Below are 26,841 nucleotides of genomic sequence, written 5' to 3' on the forward strand. Positions count from 1 at the left end.
GTTCCATTTCTATAATCATAAATTCAAATAGCCCACTCTAATAACTTCTACTTTCTAACTTCCCAATTCTTAAACTACTCTCACTGTACCTCACTGAATACTTCTAGTCCCTAACCATTTCTTTCGCCCTATCAACTGACACTGTCAACTTCACTTTCTTTATACAGTTAAAATCTCCAAATTCTTCATGTCAACACATGCCTATATCCGCATCTCTTATCCTGTGGAACTTCTAGAATGTTGGTCCAGCTAAACCCCAACCCTAAATAGTTCAATTCTTCTCTATAGCTATATCAGACTGCCGAGGACTGATAGAGGAAGTTTTTTTGTTTTTGTTTTTTAATAAATTTATTTATTTATTTATTTATTTATTTTTGGCTGTGTTGGGTCTTCGTTTCTGTGCGAGGGATTTCTCTAGTTGCCGCGAGCGGGGGCCACTCTTCATCGCGGTGCGCGGGCCTCTCACTATCGTGGCCTCTCTTGTTGCGGAGCACAGGCTCCAGACACGCAGGCTCAGCAATTGTGGCTCACGGGCCCAGCCGCTCCGCGGCATGTGGGATCTTCCCGGACCGGGGCACGAACCCGTGTCCCCTGCATTGGCAGGCGGACTCTCAACCACTGTGCCACCAGGGAAGCCCCGAGGAAGTTTTAAGGACTATACCAAATGTAACCTTGATGCTACCAAGCAATCCTATTTCCAAAGCTAGAGCTCTCTTTCAACTGGAGTTATTTCAAATATCCTCCATATTTCTAACCTTTCAGTCCTATTTCCTCTGCTCTCTTTTTCAATAGATGGCTGACTTTACAGAAAAACAGAAGTCTTTCTAGAACTAATCTATTAAATTTACCTGAGTATATACCTGGCCTTTCCTCTTTTGGGTCTCTTCTTCCTCAGTGTTCTCAGAAATTATATCCCCCTTTTCCTGTGTCTCAAGACTCCTAGCCTCATCTCTTACTTCTCCTCTTCTTGCATCTTACTCTCCAGCTACACTCAACGTTCCCCCTCTGGAAATTTGTGCATGTGCTCAGTTTTCCCCACCCTTCTCATTTATGCGATGAACTTCCATTCATCCTTGAAGTCCCAGATGTGGCCTTCAATGTAAATCCCCATATCTGAGTTTGGTACTCCTTTCATGTGCTCCTACAGAACTTATGAGGCTAAACTATGATTGCTAATTTGTTCATAGTCTTCATCATACTAATAACTCCTGGAGGGTAGGAAGTACCTATCTTATTCACTTTTTCATCTCTTCAATCTAGCAAAGTTCCTGGAATATAGAATAGGCATACAAACACTGGTTGACTCAATGAATAAAAAGCAGTGGATTAATTTTTAAACAGAAATATACTAATGAGCCATAAAAATCAACAAAATGCTGATAAATATTACAACATGGATAAAACCTGAAAACACTACTGTGGTAAGTGAAATAAGCCAGACATTGAGGGACAAATACCATATGATTCCACTTGTATGAAATATCTAGAATAAGCAAATTCATTGAGACAGATAGTAGATTAGAGGTTAGCAGGGAATGGTGAGGAGAGGGGAATGGGCAATTATTATTTATTGGGTACAGTTTCTTTTGGAAGTGTTAAAAAAGTTTTGGAAATGGTGGTGATGGTTGCCTAATACTTTGAATACAATTAGTGCCAATGATTTGTACACTTAAAAATGGTTAGAATGTCAGATTTTAAGTTACACATATTTTACTATACAAAAAATGTTATTAGTGAACTTTACATTATAAGCAACACAATAAAAACCCAGAAACCATAATTAAATACATAAAAAGCAAAGTTTCTTTGGTTATCTACATAACAAATATCATGAAACAGGTTTACTACAAGAATATCAGAGAGAAAAGAGTTGTAAAACTTTTTTTAAGCCCACCCCTTATCATCTTAAAAATAAGAGATAAGAGAGGATATAAGTGTAAAAATTTTTTTAAATTAATTTTTATTGGAATATAGTTGCTTTACAATGTTGTGTTAGTTCCTACTGTACAGCAAAATGAGTCATGTGTACATATATCCCCTCTTTTTTGGATTTCCTTCCCATTTAGGTCACTACAGTGCATTAAGTAGAGTTCCCTGTGCTATACAGTATGTTCTCGTTGGTTGCCTATTATAGTATCAATAGTGTATACAGAAAATAAGTTTTAAAGGCAACTTTTTCACATGTTGTACATTCATACCAAATTAAGGCATGTATAGGAGAAGGAGGGTTGTGAGTATAAATATAAAGCAGAATTCTGTATCTATTCATACTTACCAACATTTACAAGTATTCAAATTCAGCCATAATATAGACTTCCTTGTAGTAAAAGAGAAGAGTATATTTAATGCTTATGAGTGTATCAAAACAAGTTAGCATGGGAAAGAAAGAATGACTTGGGAGGGATAGAGAAAAAACGAAATTTAAAAATTAATTTATTACCTGGAGATACTTCCTCCTTCTGTCTCACAGTGTGGTCTTTTGTGAATTTCACCCTTTGATGAGCTCTGATGCATGTCTTGCAGAGCCATTCAACACACTCTACACAAAACCCATTAGCTTCTGCATTGTCCTCACAGCTTGTACATACCTAATAAAAGAAACGTCACATCAATTTTTGAGAATAAAGAAAAGGTGGTCACATGACTAATCATACATAAATGATATACCAACCATACTTGACTCTATCAGTTATCTTCTTAACAGTGTTCATAAATTTAAACTGACACTATGTTTTAAATTATAAACATATGAAATGGAAATATAAGAACATTGCCCTTAGTTCAATATATCAAATATTCTAGGCACTATGCTAACTGTTGAGGATATAACCATCAGGAAAAGCAAACACAATCCTTGCCCTTATGACACCCAGTCTCCTAGATGAAGTGTAGGTTCAAATCCCAGTTCCCCTACTTACTGGATGAGTAGTCTTGGACAGGTTACTTAGAATGCTCATCTTTAAAATAAGGGTAATAACATAAATTTTACTGAGTGGTTGTAAAGATAAATTTTACTGAGTGGTTATGAATTTTACTGAGTGGTTGTGAGGAAGTCAAACATTACTGAAACGATAATACTAATACAGAACTACAAATTGAGAAGTGCCATAAAGGAAAAAGTATGAGAAGCTAGAAGAACGTATGATGGGGGAAAGTGATCTGTTTTTAGTGGGGTGGAATGGTTGGGGAAAGTGAGAGGAGAGATTACCCAGGCAAGGCTTTCTCTAAAGAGATCATATTTGCACCGAGGTAAGAGAGTTGAGTCATCAATTACTGATGAAAGCTTTCTAGGCAGAGAGAACAGCATGTACCAAAGCCTCCAGCAAGAACATGGCAGGTTCAAAGAAGTGACAGAAAGCCAGTAGGACTCAAGTGGAGAGATCAAGGGGAAGACTGGCAACAGAAGAAGCTGGTGGCAAGGCAGGGGCTAGATCAAGAAGGATCATGTGACAGTTTTGGTCTTTGTCTCAAGAAGCCTCCTAAAAGCTTTTAAGTAAGTGACATGGCCAGATGTGCATTTTTAAAATCACTGTCCCTGCAATGTAGAGAAGAGATTAGAAAAAGGGCAAGTGCTTCTGCATAGAGATAGGTAGGAGCCCTTTGCAGTGGTAGAAGTGGAGATGAATGAAGGAGATTTGGGAAGTAAAACTGACTGGTTTGGAGGATGCACTGGATATGAAATGAAGAAGAGATAGCACCTTTTTTTCCAGCTTATATAACTGTGTAGATGGTGGCACTATTCTCTGAGAACAGGTATTAAGGTTACACAACATATAAGCAGTCCTCATGATATCATTTGTGGTTGGGAAAAAAAATTTTCCCCTCAGTCAGCGGTTTACATTAGCCAAATTCCAAATACCTGGATAATATTTCCATAAACCAAAACCTGCCCTTTCTCAGTTCTTGTCTTCTACCTTTCTAACATCATTTGATGCCACTGACTCTTACTTCCTAGAAATCATTTGGATTCCTTAACCCTTCCAGATTCTCTTATCTCCCAGATTGCCTCTCTGGACCCCACCACTACTCTTTCTCCTCTGATTCTGTAGATTTTTTTAGGTCTAGGGATTGGTCTCACCTACTCCCTTGGCTTCAACTATCACCTCTATAAGGATGTCACCTAAAACTTAATCTCCACATTATGTGGCAAAAGGAGTATGGGATTTCTATACATAATGTTAAGGAAGGACCTCTAGTATAAAAAGTAAAAGTAAAAAAGCAAAGTGTTAAAGCATATCATACCACTGCTTAACTAGGAAAGATGAGGATGGGATGGGATGACTTATTTGCTTAAACCTTAAAAATAACATAAAATCACTTAGATTATAAAATAATATTAAAAGTGTAAGGATAAAACATAAAAGAAATTAAATGGTTAGCTATAAGGTAGAGAAAAAATAAGGTGGGGGTAGGTGAGATGGAGATAGAAGTTTGAGTTCTCTGAATATACTCTGTTTCATAGATTTTATTTTGGAAGCAGTATATGTATGTTCTATATGTAGTTAAACAAATTTCAAATTAAAAAAAAAACTAAAGCCCTAAACAAAACCCTAAACAAAAGCAAAATGAAACTAATGAACCTGCCTATCAAGTGGGTGGCTTAACCATACAGAGAATTACTCACTTCAAGTAAGTTTAAAACATGATGATTTGATTGAATATCTCCAGTACATACATATAGTAATTATTGTCTTCTTGTTTTCTGTTTTGACAGAGATAATGCTATAATTTCCACTTTCAGTACTAACGCTATTCTTCTATACTCTTACTCTGCAAGGCTCAATTATGCTTAATGAGCTGGATCCACATTAGATTCTAGCAATAGGTGGTGCTGGAGGAAGACTGCAAGGCCAGAGGTAAAAGGGACTTGATCGTCTTAGTTGGCTTCCTATTTGCTTGAGTTTTCTGTGAACATCTACAATGCTAGATTCAACTTCAAAATGTCAATATATACTTGTTATATTTTCCCTTTCTCTCTTTTTAAAATAGAAAGTATCTGTTAAATCATTCTCCTGAAAGTCCTAGAAAAATGACCAACTCAATGGTGATGAGCACCCCTAGTATCCATATTGTGCTCTCTAAATACCATTTCAGACTAAGAGGAACCAAGGCTCCTCGGAGAACCAACCACCTGCTGGTTCCAGGTGTAGAACAGAAAATGAACAATATCTTGTCAAAATAGAAAGCAAGGGAGATAACAGTGACACTGTGATTGTATCAGAAGGGCTCAGGAATCCTCACTGCCAAGATGGCACAAATTGAGCACCAATAAGAATAACTACAACACATTTTATGTTAAAAATCCATGAGTTCACAACAATAAACACACATACACACCACTCATTAGTCACCTCTGAAGAATGCTAAGAAAGTAAGTCACTACTCTAATAATTAGCAACTAAAGGGAAAGAATCAAGCATTTAACTACCTTTCCTGTATAACCTAAGAATAGAAGAAGGAAGCTTTTTTCTTTCTATTCCAGTTGAGAAATAAAGGGGAATGATAGAAAGAAAATGTCACCATTTTTCAAAGTCCTAATGAAATATGGAATCTTGGCAGTGCTCATTAACGCCATTAACATCAGGAAAAAGACAACCAAACATCATAAGCTTCCTGCTTGAAATACACACAGACATATGGATTAAAGTATTCTTATGAAACAGCCTCTACATTTTTATCACCAGTTTACACAAAATACAGGAGACAGGGAAGCATGTTAAATGACTTAAGGAGAGGTCAGCAAAATTCAGAATAAGGCTAACTCTACTGGACTAACAACCCAGTTTATCCAGCAAATATGTTAAAAGGAAGGAAAAAGAAAACCAAGCAAGGTGAAGGGGGCATCTGAAATTAATTAAAAGATATGTTTGAGACAAACCAACCGAATGCATGGTAAGTTCTCCAGCATTTCAGGCTGCCTCATTAAGAGGAGGCAAAAGATTCAAGACTTAATACACTTACCTGATTAGACTTTTCTACTGTACTGCTGGGAACCTCAGTAGTGTCCTTCACAAAAAAATTATCTATGATGTGTCTCTCGGCACATTCTTGGCTGCAAACTGGACATCGAATGACTCCCACTGGGAAAGACAAAATTGTGTTCTAAGTTGTTTTTTGTTAAATTCAAGTATAATTGACATAACATTAAAATTAGTTTAAGGTGTACAACATAATGATTTGATATTTGTATATATCGCAAAATGATCACCACAAAAATTCAGTTAACATCTGTCACCATGCACAATTACAATTTTTTTTTTCTGGTGGTGAGAACTTTTAAGATCCACTCCTCTAGCTACTTTCAAATATACAATACAGTATTCCTAACTATAATCACCATGCTGTACATTACATCCCCATGACTTACTCATTTTATAACTGGAAATTTCTACCTTTTGACCCTTTTCACCCATTTCGCCCATCCCCTACTCCCACTTCAGGCAACCACCAATTCTGTTCTTTACATCCATGAGCTCACATTCTAAGTTTTAATACAAACATACTGAGTCCTAACCCAACACCTCTCATCCAAACTGTGAATGGATTCTGTGAATGTCCACTCTCTTCAAATTCATACCTATTACTTAACACAAAGCAATTCAATTTATGTATATATAGGGATTTTATATGTGTGTGTATACATGTGGTGTGTATGTGTATATGTCCCACACTAGTATATTAAATGATGAATAAATGCTCATAATTTTAAATGAGATACCCTTCCAAATAAATATCCTTTTGACTATTCTTTTCATTGTTTAGCAACTTCTCTCACAGTGTTTTTCAAATAGAGATGTGCAAAATCATATGGAGACTTTAAAAGAAGGAGAGTTCTGGTTCTCTCTGGACCTATGGAATCAGGATTTCTGAAAGTGGAACACAGACATACCCATTTTGTTTATGTTTGTTTTGTTCCGAATCTCGATTCAGAAACACAATCTGCTTCCTTTAACAAGTGCAAATAGTGTTCCTTTTGGGTGGGGGGGGGCGTGAATCTTTCATAGTGCTTGGTAAAACAATAAATAATAATTGTGAATGAATTAAAATCTAAATTTTTAATTAAATTAAAAAATGTAATATAAACTTGATGCAGTAATTTGTACCAAGGAGACTGCAGTAAGGTTCCCAGATACATTTTTTTCAAAATGAAATGCATAAGAATGAACACAAAGTAATCCAAAGGTCAATTTCATTTGTATATACAAGCAATAAACAAAAATTTTAATTAAAAAAACTATTTTACAATAGCAACAAAAAAAAGTACTTAGTAGTAAATTTTTTTAAATGTATAAGGCCATTGTGTAGAAAAATGTTAAGCTATATTTAGGACGATTAAAAAAAAAAATCTAAGTAATGAAAACACCATGCTCTTGATGGTAAAGATGCCAGTTCTCCCCAGATACGTCTATACATTCAATGCAGTTTTTAATAATAATACCAACAGGGATTGCAACAGAGTTTTGACAAGCTGGGGGAACATGTCTATCAAATAACACAGTAAACATATAAAGCTATGGTAATTAAGATGGTGTGATATTTATGAAAGGATAAACAAAAATGGAACAGAATATATATACCAGAAACACAAGACAGATGTGGCACTAGAAATTGGTGGAAAAGGGGTGCTATAGTTCGCTACAGTGGGAGAAGGATGAAATCAGATCTCTCCTTAATTCAAAAAATAATTCCCCAAGGGGGGAAAGCAGGGGTGGGGGTGCTGGTGGGATGAACTGGGAGATTGGGATGGACATACATACACTAATATGTATAAAATAGATGACTAGAAAGAACCTGTTGTATAAAAAAATAGAATAAAATAAAATTCAAAAAAAAATTCTTTTGGATAGGATAGATTAGAACTTTAAAACTTTCAAGAGGAAATACAGGAGAGTATCTGTGTAACCTTAGAGCTGGAATAAATTTCTCAATCAAGAAACAAAGAGCAAGAGCATAAGAGAAAGATGAATAAGTTCATTAAAGAACTACAGTTAGACAAAAGATTACCATGAAGAAAGTGAGAAGATAAGCCCCCGATTGGGAGAAGAGATACCTGACACATAGCACTGACAAGAAATTAGTAATTAAAACCTGTAAAAATGTGACAATGCATTTCACAGAATAGAAAGATTGAGTAAACATGTTTTTCCTTATTCCCGATAAGTAGAGCTAAAGACTCTAGACATTATACATAAAACTGAGAAAAGTAGACAGGAGGCAGACTGTCTAGAGACCTCAGGACCCAAGGAATGACAATGGTGAGTTCCTGGGTTTTCTTTTAGCCTCATATATGCCAAAGTAGGTGCTCATGAAGCTACCATCTCAGAAATATCAACAGGTGTCAACAAAAAAAAGTCCACAAAAGCCTGCTCCCTCTATCCAGAGGACAGGAACAGGGCAGCCTGGCAAGAAGGAAAACTACTCCAGCAAACACCACAGAAAAAAATGTGCTTCCTCTCCCACCAGCAAAGACCCAATGGGAAGCCTAGACTTCTACCCTGGCCAAGCAGAAACCAGGTGCCCCAACCATCTCCTGCTGGCTGTGTCAGAGAAGCCTGGGGGGGAGTTAGGGCTTTGGTCCTCACTGGGTGGTAATGAGGCCCCCAGTAGTGTCAGTGGAGACTATGTGAGGAGCCTGAGCTTGTACCTCCAGGACAGTAATGAGGTACCCCTCCACCTCCATGCTGAAGGGTAGTGGAAAGTCTGGACTTTTATCACTATTTACCAGTAACCTCCCTCGCCCCTATATCCCCACTCCTTAGATGTGTCAATGAAGAACACATGGGAAGCAGTAAGTAGGCACCCACACCCCTACTAGCCAGGGAGGTATCAACAGAGGCCCGGTGGGAGCATCAACTTCCACACCACTGACCAGTAAGGAGGAGGGCCTCCTTCTCAGGATATCAAAGGATGCAGCAAGGGAAACTTAGACTTCAACCTTTACCTCACAGGAGGCAGGAAATAATAAATATAAGAGCAGAAGTGAATGAAATTGAAAACTGAAAAGTCAATTCAACAAAAAGCTCATTATTCAAAAAGGTCAATAAAATTAACAAACCTCCAGCAAGACTGACAAAGACAAAGGAGAAGACACAACTTACCAAACATAAAGAATAAAAGTGGGGATATCACTATAGACCATGCAGACAGCCAAAGAATGACAGAGAAATATTAACACTACTCACACAAAATGACAATATAAGTAAAATGGACCAATTCCTCAAAAGGCACAAACAAATATGAAATAATTTGAACAGCCTTTTAACTACATGGAAATCAGCTCTAAACAAAATGAAATACTAACAAACATGTATATTACTTGTATGCTGAAAACTACAAAATTAAGAAATCAAAAAAGATCTAAATATATGGAGAGACAACGTTCATGTATAGAGATAATTAATGTAGTAAACAGGTCAATTCTCCTTAATGTGATCTACCAGTTTAACAGAATTCCTAATACAAACTCAACAATAATTTTTTTGTAGATGTAGACAATATTGTTTTAATATTTATATTAAAAGGCAAATGAAGGACTTCCCTGTTGGCGCAGTGGTTAAGAATCTGCCTGCCAATGCAGGGGACATGGGTTCGATCCTTGATCCGGGAAGATCCCACATGCCGCGGAGGAACTAAGCCCATGTGCCACAACTACTGAGCCCACAGGTCACAACTACTAAAGCCTGTGCACTCTAGGCCCTCATGCCGCAACTACTGAGCCCGCGTGCCTAGAGCACGTGCTCCGCAACAAGAGGAGCCACTGTAATGAGAAGCCCGCACACCACAACGACGAGTAGCACCTGCTCGCTATAACTAGAGAAAGCCCACGCGCAGCAACGAAGATCCAACGCAGCCATAAATAAATAAATAAATAAATGGCAAATGCATTATAATAGCTGAATCGATAATGGAAAGAAGAATAAAGTGGAGGAATCACTCTATCCAACTTCAAGGCTTATATAGCAACAGTAATCAGGAATGCCTGTTATTGACCAAAGAATAGACACACAGATGAATGAAATAGAATAGAGACCTGAAACAGACCTATACAAGTAGGGCCAACTGATTTTTGACAGAGGTGCAAAAGCATCTTTATACTGATTAAGTCCAAAATGCTGATGAGAGATATACTGTGTTCATGGATTGGAAGACTCATCACAGTAAAGATGTCAATTCTCCCCAAATTGATCTATAGGCTAGTGTATTCCTATCAAAATCCTAGCTAGATCTCTTTGTAAATATAGACAAGGTTATTCCAAGATTTATGTGGAAAAGGAAAGGAATAGCTAAAGCAAGTCTGGAAAAAGAAAAATATCGTGAGAAGACTCACTATCCAATTTTAAGACTTACATATAGTGAGTTAGACAGGGTAATATTGGCAGTATACATGCACAGATGAATGGAACAGAATACAGCACCCAGAAATACACCCGCACAAGTAAGCGCAACTGATTTTGGACAAAAAGTATGAGAACAATTCATTGGAAGAAGGAAAGACTTTTCAACAAATTGTTGAAACAACAGGGTATTCATAGGCAAAAATTGGACTTCAACCTAACCTTCACATTTTATATAAAAATTAACTCAAAGTGGATCAGATTTAAATATAAAACATAAAACTATAAAATCTTTGGAAGAAAACAGGAGAAAATCTTAAGGACGTAGGACTTGCTGAAGGTCTTAGACATATCAAAGACAATCCATAAAAGAAAAATACGGATGAATTTGATTTCATCAAAATTTAAGACTTTTGCTCTGCAAAAGACCTATAAAGAAGATGAAAACACAAGCTACACCCTGGGAGAAAATATTTGCAAACCACAGATCTGACGAAGGATTCATATCTACAATATATAAAGAACTCTCAAAACTCAAAAAAACAGAAACCCAATTAGAAAATGGGCAAAAGACATGAAGAGACATTTCATCAATAAGGATATGCACATGGCAAATAAGCACATAAGATGTTCCACATCACTAGCCATCAGGTGAATAAATGCAAATTAAGATCATGATGGGATACCAGCACAAAGCTATTAAAACAGCTAAAATAAAAAGTAGTGACAATGCCAAATGCTGACAAAAAATGTGGAGATATTAGATCTCTTATATATTCCCACTGGGAATGTAAAATAATAGAGCCACTGTGGAAAACAGTTTGGTAGTTTCTCAAAAAAACTAAACATAACATTTATCGTATGAATCAGCAATCTCATTCCTGGGCGGAAATAAATTTAGGTTCACACAAAAATCTGAACACAAATATCGTAATTCAGTGTTATTCATATTAGCCCCAAACTTGAAACAACCTAAATCTCCGTAAATAAGTTAATGGTTAAATAAACTGTGGTATATCCATACCAAGGGATAACAGTCACCAATCAAAGGGAACTAATTATTGATATATGCAACAAACTGGATGGATCTTAAGGGCATTAGTGTGAGTTTTTTAAAAAGCCAATTTCCAAAGGTCTTATGAATGATCCACTTACATAACATTCTCAAAATGACAAGATTATAGAGATGGGAAACAGACTACTACTTTCCCTGAAATTAGGGACAATGGGGTGTGGGGAGAGAGGGTAGGTTTGACTATAAAGGGGTAACAAGAGGGAGAGCTTTGGTGATGGAATAGTTCTGCGTCTTGATTGTGACGTTATATGAATCTACACATGTGATAAATTTGCATTAGAACTATACTCACTATTGTAACAATGTTAATTTCCTGGTTTTGATATTGCACTGTAATTATATAAGAAGTAATCAATGGAAAAAACTGGGTACAAAGGATCTCTCTGTAACTTCCCATGAATCTATTATTATTTCAAAATAAAAAGTTAAAAAAAAAACTAAAAAGAACATTTATTTAGTGCTCTCCTTATATGTACTGCTTTATCCTCATACAGATGAGGAAATGGAGATCAGAGAATCTGATTAACTTGACGAAGGTCACACAGTAGTGGAGCTGTGATTTGAACCCATGGCTGACTGACCCCAGAGCGCAGTGTACTACCACACTTTACAAAAATGTCTTAGAAAGCCATGGGTTCACAGATTGCATCATTTTGACAGATAGGATATTAGTCCACGAATTAAGGATCCCATTTGTTGTAAAATGGATGGCTAGTGGGAAGCTGCTGCATAGCACAGGGAGATCAGCTGGATACTTTGTGAAGCCTAGAGGGGTGGGATAGGGAGGGTGGGAGGGAGGCTCAAGAGGGAGGGGATATGGGGATATATGTATACATACAGCTGATTCACTTTGTTGTACAGCAGAAACTAACACAACATTGTAAAGCAATTATACTCTAATAAAGACATTTAAAACAAAAAGAAAGAATCCCATTTATGTATGGTGGTGAGTTTGACCTAAATGAATTTAAACCCAAATAAATGTTAGCTCAACAATACTTTGTTACCCATAAAATGTTAGTGGGAAAATGTAATTTCTGTTCCAGTCTGAGCACATTTAAAGTTCCTCTATACAGACTGGTGGAGATCAGCATCTCAAATATATCCTTCTAGAAATTAGAGTGATTAAAATCTGATTAAATAAAGAAAAATAATTCTGTGAGAAGTGTGTAGATATTTTCTTCAATCATTCATCACTGTGTACTTAATGGCCATGGTTGTTTCTTTCTGTTATTTAGTGGGTTGAAAATATTTTAAATGGTGCATAGCCTCCTTTAAGTCTGTTTTCAAATGTTACCTTTGATGATACCTGCACCCCCATCCACCTTCCTGCACAACAGATTCCCCTAATCCTGCTCTAATTCTTTTCTCTCTGGCAGTTATCCTTCAGTTTCATTTATTTATATTTATTGTTTATTGTCTGGCTATCTCAAGTAAAATGTAAATTGTCTGGTTAGTTCACAGATATTCCAAAGCACCTAAACATGTACCTGGCACATAGCAGTACTCAATAAATACTTGGTGAATGAGTGAATGAACTCCCTTAGTGATGCACACACCTTGTGATCCACAGTTTCACCATGGAGAAACTCTTCAGCATCAGGAAACATGCTCAACAATGTTCATAGCACCATTTTTCAGAAAAGTCCACAACTAGAAACAATCCAAATGTCCATCAACAGAACAAAAATACTGTGGTATATTCAAATAATAGAACACTATACAGCAATGAAATCAATGCATGTAAATTACAGATGGCCGAATCCTCAAAAATATGTTAAGTGAAGAAAGTCCCAGAAGAATATGTATTATACTCTATCAAAGTTCAAAAATAATATATAAGAAAGCATATATAGCTGATAAACTATAAAGAAAAACAAGGGAATGATTAACACAAAATTCTGGATAGTGGCTAGGCTATGCCTAGGATGGAGGAAAGAATAAGCAGCTCCCCTCCAATACTAATTTCAAGCCCATCTATCTTTCCTGAACCAAACCATTTCCAAGGCCTAAGAGCACATGGCGATAAATAGGTTGCAAGCCAATGAAACCTCATGCCCAGTCTAGGGTTAAAACAGAGCCTGAGGACCAGTAAGCAGCTACTCAGCTCTAGTGCATTGAGTATTATCTCCATTTTACAGATCAGGAAACTGAGCACCATGACTTGCCTGTGGTCATTCAACTACTAACTGTCAACTCTGGAATTTGAATTCTGCGTACACATCTTACGTACATTCTACATGGAAACTATTTAAATAAAAAGGGTATAGCATGGACTTTAAAGCTATATAGACCTATATTATTCCTCTTTATTGACTGTTCTATATCCCCTAAACAATCTTTCTGAGCCTCTATTTCCTCTTCTGTAAAGTAACAGTACATGATAATCATGATAATGGTTACCATATTGAGAACTTATTGTGCTCCCGTTATAGTGCTAAATATTCCATGCTCAACAGAACAAATTTGAGGCAGAACTGTTATAAGGATTATATTAATAAATGTATAAAAAGGGCCTAATGATGTTGGGCTGGTACCTGGTAAACCTGTACATCATACTCGGTGCCCCCAATTAAAATCAGATAAGGACCAGCACAACCTCACCTACCTCATTCCCTCCAATCATCTACTAAGACTTACACAAATGAACTCTGAGTCATAGAGGTACCTCAGCCTAACAAGGAACAATGAGGCCAAATGTTGGTAAATCTCAAATTTGCATCTTTACCCATACTTCATTCCCAAGCTCAAGATGTACCTTGTCAGTAGAAGAAAAAATAAGGCACTGCATATTATGCAGTAAATACCTGAATGCCTATATGAAGAAAGTGATTCTTTGACACACTATCCTGGAAAGGGTGGGGATACTGCAGAAACATAATAAAATTCCCATTTTTGAAAAGAGAAAATTTGAAATCTGAAAGGCAAGCAGGGAGTCAACTTTAATTCAAGAGAAATAGTAAAGCAAACAGACTAGTACAAATGCTACAAATTGCTTCTCTTTGCCGTTGCCAGAATATGTGCTGGGAACAAGCTAAACAAGGAAATCAACTATTTATTAATCAAGTTGAAAGAACTAACAATTCAGTATTATATTTATCTGTATTTTAAAGGAAAAGGACTGTTGAAGTTATATGTAAGTTTCTGTGCTTGCCAAATGAAATCATGAAAGATGTTTAGATAATTATAAGGTCATAAAAACATGACTGATATAAGAGATTAATGATAGATCGTAAATTACACATTCATAAAAGTAGCTGGACTTAAACTTAATAGGATCTGGTTTTATTCTTTTTATTCTACAAATTAAATATTTACAGTTTTGGGGTTTTGAGATGTAAATATGATTTGCTATCTCCTTTGTGAAGTTTTAGTGTCTAAACCTAAGCATAATGCAGGGCTTATGCTTTGACATTAAGTACTAGGAATGGCTGGCAACTCTTTGACTGCCCATCTCCATAAAAGAGATGTATGTGGCTTCAAAGCCTCTTATTACACACTGTGGATCACAGACATAAGTGAGTTGAAGGACAGGACCATGAGATGGAGCACCACCAGTCAGGCAACTATATTTCAACATCCATGGGAGAAAAAGGAGAGGATCTATATAATGCAAAATAGTGCTCTGTCCATGGTCCTGTCAATACCATTGATGGCTTGCTACTTAAGCATATGGGTGTGAATATAACAAAAGACCCAATTAGATGCTACCTACAAGAAACCCAATTTAAATACACACACAGGTTTAAAAAAATGAAAGGATGGAAATAGATACACATTCAAATAATAAGCATATGAAACCCCGAGGACTTTATAATAATATCAGACAGAGCAGACTATGGAACTAGATCTATTACCAGATATAAAGTGAGGACAGTGTATAATGATAAAGAGCTTGATTCCTCACCAAGACATATAATCCTAAATGCTCAAGTACCTAATTAACATGTCAGAACACATCATGTAAAAACTGATACAGCTCTAAAGAGAAACAGACAAATCCACATGATAGTTGGAGATTTTAACTCTCCTCTCAGTAATCAATAGAGTAGTAGACAGAAAATCAGTCAAGACATAAAAGACTTGAACAAAAGAATCAAATAACTTGATCTAATTGATGTTTAAAGAACACCTAATCTTAGCAGAATACATATTCTTAAAGTGTGAATGGAATATTCACCAAGATATAACATACGCTGGGCAATAAACCAAGTATGGGTTAAAAGAACTAAAAACACACAAAATATGTTCCATAAGTACCATGAGATAAACTTAGAAATCAGTAACAGAGAGAATTGGAAAACCCCCGAATATTTGGAAACTGAACAACTTACTTCCAACCAACCTATGTGCTAATGAAGGTCTAAAAACCAATGGTCTAAGCATTCTCCTCCAGAAGCCAGAAGAGCAAATTAATCCACCAAAAAAAGTAGAAGGAAGGAAATTATAAGGAGCAGAATACAATGAAGAAGAAAGAAAATGGCAATAAAGAAAAAAAAAAATCAGTGAAACCAAAGCCAGTTCTTGGGGGTGGGGGAAAAATTAATAAACCTCTAGCTAGACTGATCAAGGAAAAAGAAAAAAAATGACCAAAATCAAAAGTAAAAGAGGCCATTTCTACAGATTCCATGGAGCTTAAAGAAGTATGGGAATATTGTCAACTTGACTAAATGTGTTGATTCTTTAAAAGAAACAATTATCATAATCTTCTCAAGAAGAAACAGAAAACCTGAATATATCAATTAAAACAATTGAATTCGTACTTAAAACCTGTCCCATAAAGAAAAGTCTAGACCTAAAAGGGACCACTGGATCCCATCAAACATTTAAAGATAATACTAACTCTAAACAATTCTTTTAGAAAATAGAGGAGGGATACTTCCCATCTCATTTTATAAGGCCAATATTACCCTGATATTAAAATCAAGGAAAGAAAAGTACAGACCAATATCTCATTAATGAAATATCAGAAAATCAAATTCAGAATACATAAAATTGATAATACATCATTTAAGTAGGGTTTATTACAGAAGTGAAGGGTTGGTTGAGCATTCAAATCAATTAAAGTAATTCACTATATTAACAAAATAAAGGAGAAAAGCCATATGATCATCTTTGAAAATTTCAACACTCATGCAAGATTTTTAAAAAAACCTCTCAGCAACCTAGAAATAGAATGAAACTTCCTCAACCTGATAAAGACCATGTATGAAAATCCTACACCTAACATATTTAATGATGAAATGCTTTCTGGTGTGATTTGGAAGAAGGCAAGGGTATCCACTCTCACAACTTCTATTCCAAGCTGTTTTAGTTTCTTTAGATACAGAAATAATATTTTCAGTTTTAAAAGTTTACTTTTTTATTTTGGAATTATTTTTGAATATGTAAAATATTTACATGGTTCAAAAGTCAAAAACTATATTAGAAAGTACACCAGATTTCACTCCCATCCCTATCCCTCTTATCCATTTCATTCCATCTACCCCACTTCCTATAGGTAACCATTTTTATTAAACCATGTTTGTGGTTTATCCTTCTAAGTAACTTTATTTTTCTGTCCACAAAAGTTCTTTTTGCAAAAATACTTTTTTTCAAACACAAAAACTAGCAAACTACTATATACATAGTATATAGCATCTTCTATGAAGTATTCTTACCTAACCAGGTTTAACATGAATTTAATCAACTAATCTACTAGTTGAGAGGAATGACTTTAAAAGTCTATGAGGGAACACCACACAAATCCAGAATGCAAAATATTTTATAATCTAACTGACTGGTTCTCTCCACCAAGTACAAATTACAGAAATGAAGATAGAATATGGAACTATTCTAGATTAAGACAGACTTAAGAAACATGATATCCAAATATCATGCTGTATAGCTAATCCTTGACTGGATTCTGGTTTGAACAAAACAGCTTAAAGGACATTTTTGGGGGGTAAATGTGAAGATGGACTTGTACTAGAACGCTAGGAAATAATAGCTATTTTAGTTGTCCATGCTAATAATGATATTGGGATTATCAAGGTTACTTTCCTTATTTTTTGGAGATGCAAGTTAAACTATTTAAGGATGAAATGCCAAATCTGGGATTTACTTTAAAGTAGCAAAAATGGCAGCAAAGGATGTCATTAAAAAAATGGCAGCTTGGGGGGTTGGTTTCTCTACGAAAACAACCATTAAGCTGGAAAAAACTATCAGAATCAACTATTCCAGAACTTTGAAACTGGTTCAGACGTTTACAGCAATCAGGGAAGAGCTTAATGAAGGAAGGGGTTGCTGTACTTCAGTAAGAGGGCTGCTTGCTTGAACCAGCTACCATGCCCAATTCCTTAATTCTGCTGCAAAGTGGGGACAGCAGCCCACATCCCTGAAGTGGCTGGCTAGTGCCAGGTGGACAGGATCTTGTACTCAAAAATTAGGGGATTACGTGATTTAGTTAGCATGGGGGTTCCCTGAGGGTCAGCTGAGATGCTTGGCTTTATTCAGCTCCCCTGGGCTGCAGCTGCTTCTCTGGCAGCACATATCAGAACATTTAAAGAGGTATACACACTTTTAAATCTACACATTTGGGGTTTCCCTGGTGGCGTAGTGGTTAAGAATCTGCCTGCCAATGCAGGGGACAGGGGTTTGAGCCCTGGTCCGGGAAGATCCCACATGCCGGGAACAACTAAGCCCGTGTGCCACAACTACTGAGCCCCCATGCCACAACAACTGAAGCCCGCGCACCTAGAGCCTGTGCTCTGCAACAAGAGAAGGCACCGCAATGAGAAACCAGCGCACCGCAACAAAGAGTAGCCCCCACTTGCCACAACTAGAGAAAGCCCACATGCAGCAATGAAGACCCAATGCAGCCAAAGATAAATAAATAAATAAATCTACACATTTAAAGAAACCTCTAAGACGTCATAGGCTGAGATAACAGGTCAGTAACACACATAAGAAGGAAGGCTTTGCAAAAGTAGTTTTGAAGAAAAATGAACAGAACTTGAGGGACCTGTGAGATACCGTCAAACATACCAACATACAAATCATGGCAGTCCCAGAAGAAGAGAGAGAGAAAAGGGCAGGAAAAAAAATATTTGAAGAAATAATGACTAAAAACTTCCTAAATTTGATGAAAGACATGAATATACACGTCTAAGAAACTCAACAAACTCCGAGCAAGATAAACTCAAAAAGATCTTGTTTATTATGGTAACTCTAGAACTCTATAATTTTCCCACTCCTCAGGGATTGCTGAGTTTTGCTCATTGATTGCCGGAGCAGTCCATTTGTCACTTTTCCAAACTATTTTGCAAAGTGTGTATGAATTCCTAGTGAGTGTGGTCACCGAAGTTTCTGTTCCATACTATCTGGTAGCCAGCCAGTAACCTGACAAAGATGTCCTTAAATGTCTGGATCCAAAAGGGGAGAGAGTTACCATCTCTAAATCTCAGCAAATGCCAGAGTCCAGCCCTCTAGCCCTAAAGGATCTGTGAGACTGACCAAAACATACAACCCCCAATTTCTGGAGCCCTCTTATCAAAGAGCAGCAGCCTCTCCCTTCATCAAGCACTCCCCTGGTTCTTTCAAGTGTTTGATCAAGGTCCAGAGTCTGAAATAGTTCATTCTGGTAATTTTTTTCCAGTATTTCTTTTTTTAAAAATTGTTTCAGTGGAGGGACTGACACCTAGAGAAGTGCGCATAACTCTAAAGAAAATTTCATACAAGTAATATAAAAAAGGAAAATCATAGGCCACCTCTCATAAACGTAGAAGCAAAAATCATAACATATTAGCTAACCAAGTTCTGCAATGCATAAAAGGATAATATAACATCACTAAGTAGCCTTCTGCCTGGGAATGCAAGTTATTCTATTATTAGAAAATTAAATCTTAGAATTTACCACATAATAGATTAAAGAAAAAAATTATCCTCACTAGATGAAGTGTTTGATTAAAAAAAAATTTATTCACAATTAAGGAAAAAAACAAAAACCGAAAAACTTTTGTGGATATTAGGAATAAATGAGGTGGTGTAAGGCCTATATATTGTGCTGTCTCGATTCTGGCAGAATTGGGATAGCTTAACTGCAAGTATCCCTCCCCATTCTACTACCACAGATAAGATCCCCTAACAAACAATTACTCCTTTATCAAGGGGACCAGGCAGTTTCTGCTTACCCTTAAATAGTGGGTTTCAGTTCCTTGCCAGCTTACAGAATTATTCAAACAAGCCAATCACATCCTCCTGTGGGAACCAGGGGACACCCTACTTTCATAATAGTGCATACAAAGCCTGCCTCCCACAGCACCTGGTTGTTCACTCTGTCCCTGTGTGGCCTTGCATGGCATGCAGTGGCCTCCTCCCTAGGTTGTGACTATATGTGACTAATACACTACTGTCCATCTCATTTGTCTAGGGTTAGGGCCATTCTTATGATGGGAGTCCTTCCCTGACCAATAGAATAAACAGTAGGCTATTAAAACAATATATTATATGTTTAATAAGTTAAAATAACACCTATAATCCTATAAAAGATATCTATAAAATCTCTATAGCAAACCTTATATTTAAAAGTTTTCTCTGTGAGATCAGGAATAAGACAATGGTACCACTGGTACCACTTTAATTCAACAGTGTACTGGAGATTTTAGACAGCACAGTTAAGCAAGAAAAAGAAAAGGTTTAAAGATTGGAAATGATGAGATAAAAAGTGTTGTTATTCACAGATGTTATGACTATATACGTAGAAAAGCCAAACAAAGTTATAGAGAAATTACTAGATTTAGTAAGATTCAACAAAGTTACTGAAAAGAAATACATATTTAAAACACATTTGTATTTATATTTACCAGGAACAAAAAGGTAAAAATGAAGTTAAAATAGGACACCATTTACAACAGCATCAAAAACTATCAAATACCTAGGAAAAATCCTAAGAACATGTGTGCAAAATCCCTACAGGAACAATTATAAGTGTTTAATGAGCCACTAAAAAAAATATAATAAGAGATATAGCACAGCTGTGGATTAGAAAACTCAACATTACAAACATATAAATTCTCCCCAAACTGAAACAATTTTCCACAATCAATAACCTATCAGTTTTTTGTCGAACTTGAAACTGGATTGTAAAATTCTTATGATAATTCAAACAGCTAAAAATATTCAAAAGATGTTTCTGAAGAATAACAACAAATGGTGGGAGGGGAGGTTTACACAAGGACCTGTTTTACCTGCTATCAAAACCTATTGTAAAGGGGCCCATGTGCCACAACTACTGAGCCTGAGCTCCAACTACTGAAGCCTGCGCGCTTAAGAGCCCGTGCTCTGCAACGAGAGAAGCCACTGCAATGAGAAGCCCGCATACCACAATGAAGAGTAGCCCCCACTCGCCGCAACTAGAGAAAGCCCGCACACAGCAACAAAGACCCAATGCAGCCCAAAAAACAAACAAACAAAAAACACACAGGTTTTTAAAAACCTATTGTAAAGACAGTGATTCAGAAAGTGTGGCAATGGTTGGGGGAGTGACAACTAGACAAAAAGATCAGAATTGGCTGAGAAACAAGTACTGAGAAACAGACTCATGCATATATAAATATCTAATAACTGCTTTCTGCGCCAGATAAGGGTCCATACGGCTTTGTTCTTGATTCCCGTCGTAACTTAAAGGGAAACTTTCACAATGTCCGGAGCCCTTGATGTCCTGCAAATGAAGGAGGAGGATGTCCTCAAATTCCTTGCAGCAGGAACCCATTTAGGTGGCACCAACCTTGACTTCCAAATGGAACAGTACATCTACAAAAGGAAAAGTGATGGCATCTACATCACAAATCTGAAGAGAACCTGGGAGAAGCTTCTGTTGGCAGCTCGTGCCATTGTTGCTATTGAAAACCCAGCTGATGTCAGTGTCATATCCTCCAGGAATACTGGCCAGCGAGCTGTGCTGAAGTTTGCTGCTGCCACTGGAGCCACTCCTATTGCTGGCCGCTTCACTCTTGGAACCTTCACTAACCAGAGCCAGGCAGCCTTCCGGGAGCCAAGACTTCCGGTGGTTACTGATCCCAGGGCTGCCCACCAGCCTCTCACAGAGGCCTCTTACGTTAACCTGCCTACCACTGCTCTGCGTAACACAGACTCTCCTCTGCATTATGTGGACATTGCCATCCCATGCAACAACAAGGGAGCTCACTCAGTGGGTCTGATGTGGTGGATGGTCGCCCGGGAAGTTCTGCGCATGCGTGGCACCATCTCCCGTGAACACCCATGGGAGGTCATGCCTGATCTCTACTTCTACAGAGATCCTGAAGAGATTGAAAGGGAAGAGCAGGCAGCAGCTGAGAAGGCTGTGACCAAGGAGGAATTTCAGGGTGAATGGACCGCTCCAGCTCCTGAGTTCACTGCTGCTCAGCCTGAGGTGGTGGACCTGTCCGAAGGTGTGCAGGTGCCCTCTGTGCCTATTCAGCAGTTCCCCACTGAAGACTGGAGTGCTCAGCCTGCCACTGAAGACTGGTCTGCAGCTCCCACTGCTCAGGCCACTGAGTGGGTAGGAACGACCACTGAGTGGTCTTAAACTGTTCTTCCACAAACTCTTAAAATGGAAATAGGTTGATGGAAAATAAACAGTTTCTAAAAAAAAAAAAAAAAAAAAAATCTAATAACTGATAGGGATGGCAGTGCATTAGGGAAAGGATGGTATTTTCAGCAATGGTGCTGGGGCAGTTGGTAAAAAAATGAAACTAGACTCCAACCGCTTGTCATATGTACAAATCAACTGCAGTTGAACCAGAAACCTAAATGTGAAGGGCAAAACTATAGAACTTTTAAAAGAAAACAGGAAAATAATTTCGTTACTTTGGGGTATGGAAAGATTCTTAAAACAACAACCACAAAGGAGGATTCATTAAGTTTGGTTGGGAATTCCCTGGCGGTCCAGTGGTTAGGACTCCATGCTTTCACTGCCGAGGGCCCAGTCAATCAATCAATCAATCAGTCAAGGTCTTGGTTAAAAGACCCTATAAAAAAGACAAACAGAATGGGAGAAGGGATCTAGAATGTTAAAGAACTCCTATTAAAATTAAAATAAACAACTCAATATAAAGATGGGAAAGAGACTTGAACAAGCACTTCACAATAGCTGAAATCCAAATGGTCAATATGCGTATCAGATCCAGAGAAGTTAACGAGAAACATCCATCAGATTGACAAAAAATAAAAAGAAGGGTAACACCAAACGTTGGTGAGCATCCACATCTCAGCCAACAGGAACACAGGTTAGCTGCTGGTGGGTATATGAAAGTTGGTAAAAGTTAAATTGACTATTTGCATACCCCATGACCCAGAATTCTGCTTTTAAGTAAAACAAAACAAAACAAAACAAAACTCAGGACTCCTATATATGAACAGCAGGATACATTAACAAGAATGTTAATAGCTGCATTGCTTTAAAAAGTCCAAAATGGGCAACATTTCAAATGCCCAGCAACAATAGAAAAGTTGTGGTATATTTGTATAATGTATTAAACAGCATTAAAAATGAATGAGCTATAGCTATATGCAGTAACATGTATGACCCCTTCAATGCTTAATGAAAATAGCAAGAAATGAAATGAAATGAAATATAACAATATTGTTCTTTTTACACAAAGTCCCCAACAGGCTAAATTATATTTACCATAAAGTAAATGAAGGAAGTGATTAACATAAACGGGCAAATCGACTCCATGTACGGGACAGGAAGGGGTGATGAAAAAGGGACACACAAGGAACTTCTGGGGTACTGGCAATGTTCGTTTCTTGATCTGGGTGGTAGTTACATAAGTGTTCACTTAAACTGTTAACTGCACGTGTGTTTTCTTCACAACTTTAAAAAGTTTAAAAGTCCTAATTTGGGCGGGGGTGGAACCTATTCAACAAAACTGAGAAAGCAGCAAGAACAGTTAGGAAGTAGCTGAAATGACCCTAAGAAACAGAGAAGGCCTGAACTAAGAGGATAGAAAGAAGGGAACAAGATTTTTGACAGATGTAAAAAGGAAAGTTGACAGAATTTGTCTGGGAGGGTAGCTTTAAAAAGTCAAGGAAGAAGCTTTAACTTTTAGCTTAGTACTTTTAAACACATATTGAATATATAGGAAAAGAACATATAAATAATGAACTTTTCCACAATCAAATTAAATATTATTTAAACAAGTTGACTTTTACTAACTACTGCCACAGGTATGATTTTAAGAGAATTTTTTCTACTTTTAAAATAACGTAATTTACCCTGACTTAGCATCATGCTTTCCAGTTTTTTCTTTAATTCTACTAATACATGCCACCAAGTACTTTTTAAATTACTGTATAAGAGTTATTATAAAAAACAGGAGTCCCCTGTCCAACTGTACAATGGAAGATGATGGATAAGCCCCCATCCAAAACTCCCTCTTTATCATCCTAACATTTATTTCTATTAGCTTTCCATTAAATCAAACCATTATGAGCCTTCACTAATATTCACAACTGAGCCACAGAACATATTACATTTATATTTCCTTTCTCAAACAATTTTGTTCATAGTAATTAACAGTTCCTACATTTTACAATTCGCTTAGTTTTTAGGTATTCATCACTAAATCAGCCCCACGCTTTCCAACAAATCCCTTTCAATATGTTCAAGTGTATCAAGTGGTCTATGAACGTTACTTTCGTTTACTCAGATGTGTCCTCTGAGAAGTCCTTACTCCAGCTCCAGTCTTCCTCAAGCCTGCTGCAAGCTGCTATCCTGGACTTTCCTTCACCATTATCCTGCAAATTCCTTTGCCTGATGACATTAACATAATTATCTATTTGCTTTATGCCAGTGAAATAGAAAGTTTCCAAGTAACTATACCGGGATAATAACTAAAAATAAGCCACAGAATGAAATATAAAATTTATTTTTCTGTTTAGGGAAATAGCATACTAGAGACGCACAGTTAATGTTGTAATTTAAAATCAGTTGAAAAAAAATCCTTTACTATGTCAGTAAAAGTACTCGGTTGATTATATTCACGTGTTCGTTTGTTTCGGGGTGGTTTTTTGGGGCGGAGGGGGCTAATACTTCAGTTTTTATTATATAACACTCTTATACTGTTCCAAAAATCAATACTGCAATGCAAGTTACATAAATGGGTCTGGTTTCATGCCTATCCCTTCCCCACTCCTCTTGCCTCCACTGGTAGTCATTTTTTAGATTTTTATTATTTTTTTTAAAAAATATAAGCATGTATTGGGTTGGCCAAAAAGTTCATTATGGAAAAACCCAAACGAACTTTCTGGCCAGCGCAATATTTTCTCTTTCTCCCTCTCTCTTATTTCTTATTGTTACTGAGATATTGCTTTTAGGCCATTTTAGTGGACAGGGGTAAGAAACGCACACTGACACAACTTCACTTCTTCAAAGTCATCATTGCAGTCTTCTGCATCTTGCCATTTTTTACTCAACCGTACATCCTGGAATTCACTCCATAGCAGCCTATGGAGATCTTCCTCCCTCCTCTTTTACGTCTGCACAGTAATACATCAGAGTGTATTCCACCAGTTATCTACTGCTAGTCACTCCAATTTTTCATTTTTGCAAGCACGGCTGCTACAACCCTGCACATACATAATTTTATACTTTTGCAATTCTACCGTTGTGATGTATTCCTAAAAGTGAATATTGCTGGGTCAGTGAGGAAATGCATTTCCCATTTTGCTGGATGTTGACAAATTCCATTCCTTAGGAGTTTTACCATTTTTCATTCCCACCAATAATACCGCTGAGTGTCTTACTTTCTCCACAGTTTCACCCAAAAAGTATAATGCCAAATTTTGGGGGGTATTTTTGCCATTCTATTAAGTAAAAACATGGTGTTTCAGTACAGTTTTAATTTGTACTTCTACTATGATAAGCATATTGTCATGTTTAATGTATTACTTCTACTCCTTTTCTGTTATCTAAAACCTACTCTTTATCATTATTAAATCTTTCCTTCTGCATTCTTTTCTTTTGTTGTCTTTCTACCTTTTTGAGTATTCACTTATTTTCATTTTCATTGAAGTAAACATTTGATGCTAAGAATTTTCTTATGATAAAAGCTTTGGCTATAACAGAGATGTTCATGTGGCATATCCAGTCTGTCACCTGTTTTTATAAAGTTTTGTTGGAACAGCCAGATAAACTTGTTTATATATTGTCTACGACTGCTTTCACACTACAATGGAAGGGTTTGAAAGCTGCAAAAGAGATCATATGATCTGCAAACTTTAAAGTATTCACTATCCATCCTTCTGTAAAAAGAGAAAAAAAAAAAAGTTTACTCACCCCTGCTATAATGTATTGATTCTGATGTGTCATGTCAAGTAACCTAACAATTCTACTTGAATTTTCATTTTAAGCCAAGAGTTGTTTGGCAGTATGTTTGTTAGTTTCCAGGTGGAAGGGCCTTTTTTTCAATTTTTTGTACTGATTTTTAAGTCCAAAAATGCTATATCTATTTGGGGGAAAAATTTTGGAGAGTCTTCTTTATATGTCAACAAAAAATCATTTTTTCATCAATGCTCCACATGCTTTTTCAAAGATGGTGTATTCTCCCATATGCAATACACAGCCATGAGATCCTCCTTTTGGTTGTGTTATTTAGGTCTTAAATAGCCTTATAAAATTTCTGTCCACTTGACCTATCTTCAACTGAGATTTTAAGTCTTCTTTTACTAATTCTTATTGGCTCTCCTGAAACAGTTTTTAAAAAGTCAAAGTTGTCATTAATATCCATGTATCCAATAATACATCTTCATTAAGACTTGCAGCTTGTAACCTTATAATGTTACCTCTTTAATGATCTCTAGCCTGAGTTCTACCTTGTGCAACATCAAAATAGTGACCTCTGTTTTCTTTTTATTTGATTTGTCTGGCATATCTTTGCCTAACCTTTTATTCTTCACTTTTCTGAGTCTTTCAGTTTTGTGGTTATATCTTTTGCATAGAGCACAGAGGTGGCTTTCACTATGTTAATTAACCTGAAAATACTTTTTTCTCTTAAGAAGCCAGTTAAGCTCATTTAATGATATGCCTGATATGGTCTCAATTCTGTCAGAGAGAATATATAAATGATCTCACTGTGTTTATTTCCTTTGTTCTTTTTTTTCCCCTTCCATATTTCTTTTGGTATCTAGAAAGGTTTGGGTTTTTGTCCTAATGGTCCCTTTTTATGTGAATACCTTTATATAACCTTAGTTCTCTCTTAAATACTGTCTATTGATTCCCTAGTATAAACAATATAGAAATTAGCTCTTTTCTTCCTCTCATACCATCTCTGCACTGCATCCCCCAGCATCTATTTAAAGTAATAATATTCTTTGATGCCCTGGTGAATTTCTATAAGGCAATCAATGAGCCTATTAAATCATTTCTTGGTTGTCTGAAATTTATTCTCT

At 36.7% G+C, this 26,841-nt stretch overlaps 2 protein-coding genes across 3 annotated transcripts in view; one reads left to right on the plus strand and one right to left on the minus strand.

The window, feature by feature from the left end:
- The window catches only part of TRIM24 (tripartite motif containing 24), a 98,824-nt gene that overhangs the window by 47,462 nt on the left and 24,521 nt on the right, over window positions 1-26,841 (minus strand). For both annotated transcript variants that reach the window (XM_057550135.1, XM_057550134.1), the window contains exons 2-3: window positions 5,962-6,080; window positions 2,441-2,588 (exon numbers count right to left, since the gene is read on the minus strand). In XM_057550135.1, the coding sequence (XP_057406118.1) occupies window positions 2,441-2,588; window positions 5,962-6,080 (267 nt within the window). The remainder of the gene's footprint in view (window positions 1-2,440; window positions 2,589-5,961; window positions 6,081-26,841) is intronic.
- LOC103004032 (40S ribosomal protein SA-like) lies at window positions 21,034-22,019 on the plus strand. Its single transcript, XM_007177270.3, has one exon. The coding sequence runs from the start codon at window positions 21,089-21,091 to the stop codon at window positions 21,974-21,976; it is 888 nt and encodes a 295-aa protein (XP_007177332.2). The 5' UTR covers window positions 21,034-21,088; the 3' UTR covers window positions 21,977-22,019.

The sequence above is a fragment of the Balaenoptera acutorostrata genome, chromosome 7 (assembly GCF_949987535.1).
Source record: "Balaenoptera acutorostrata chromosome 7, mBalAcu1.1, whole genome shotgun sequence".
Lineage (NCBI taxonomy): Eukaryota > Metazoa > Chordata > Mammalia > Artiodactyla > Balaenopteridae > Balaenoptera > Balaenoptera acutorostrata.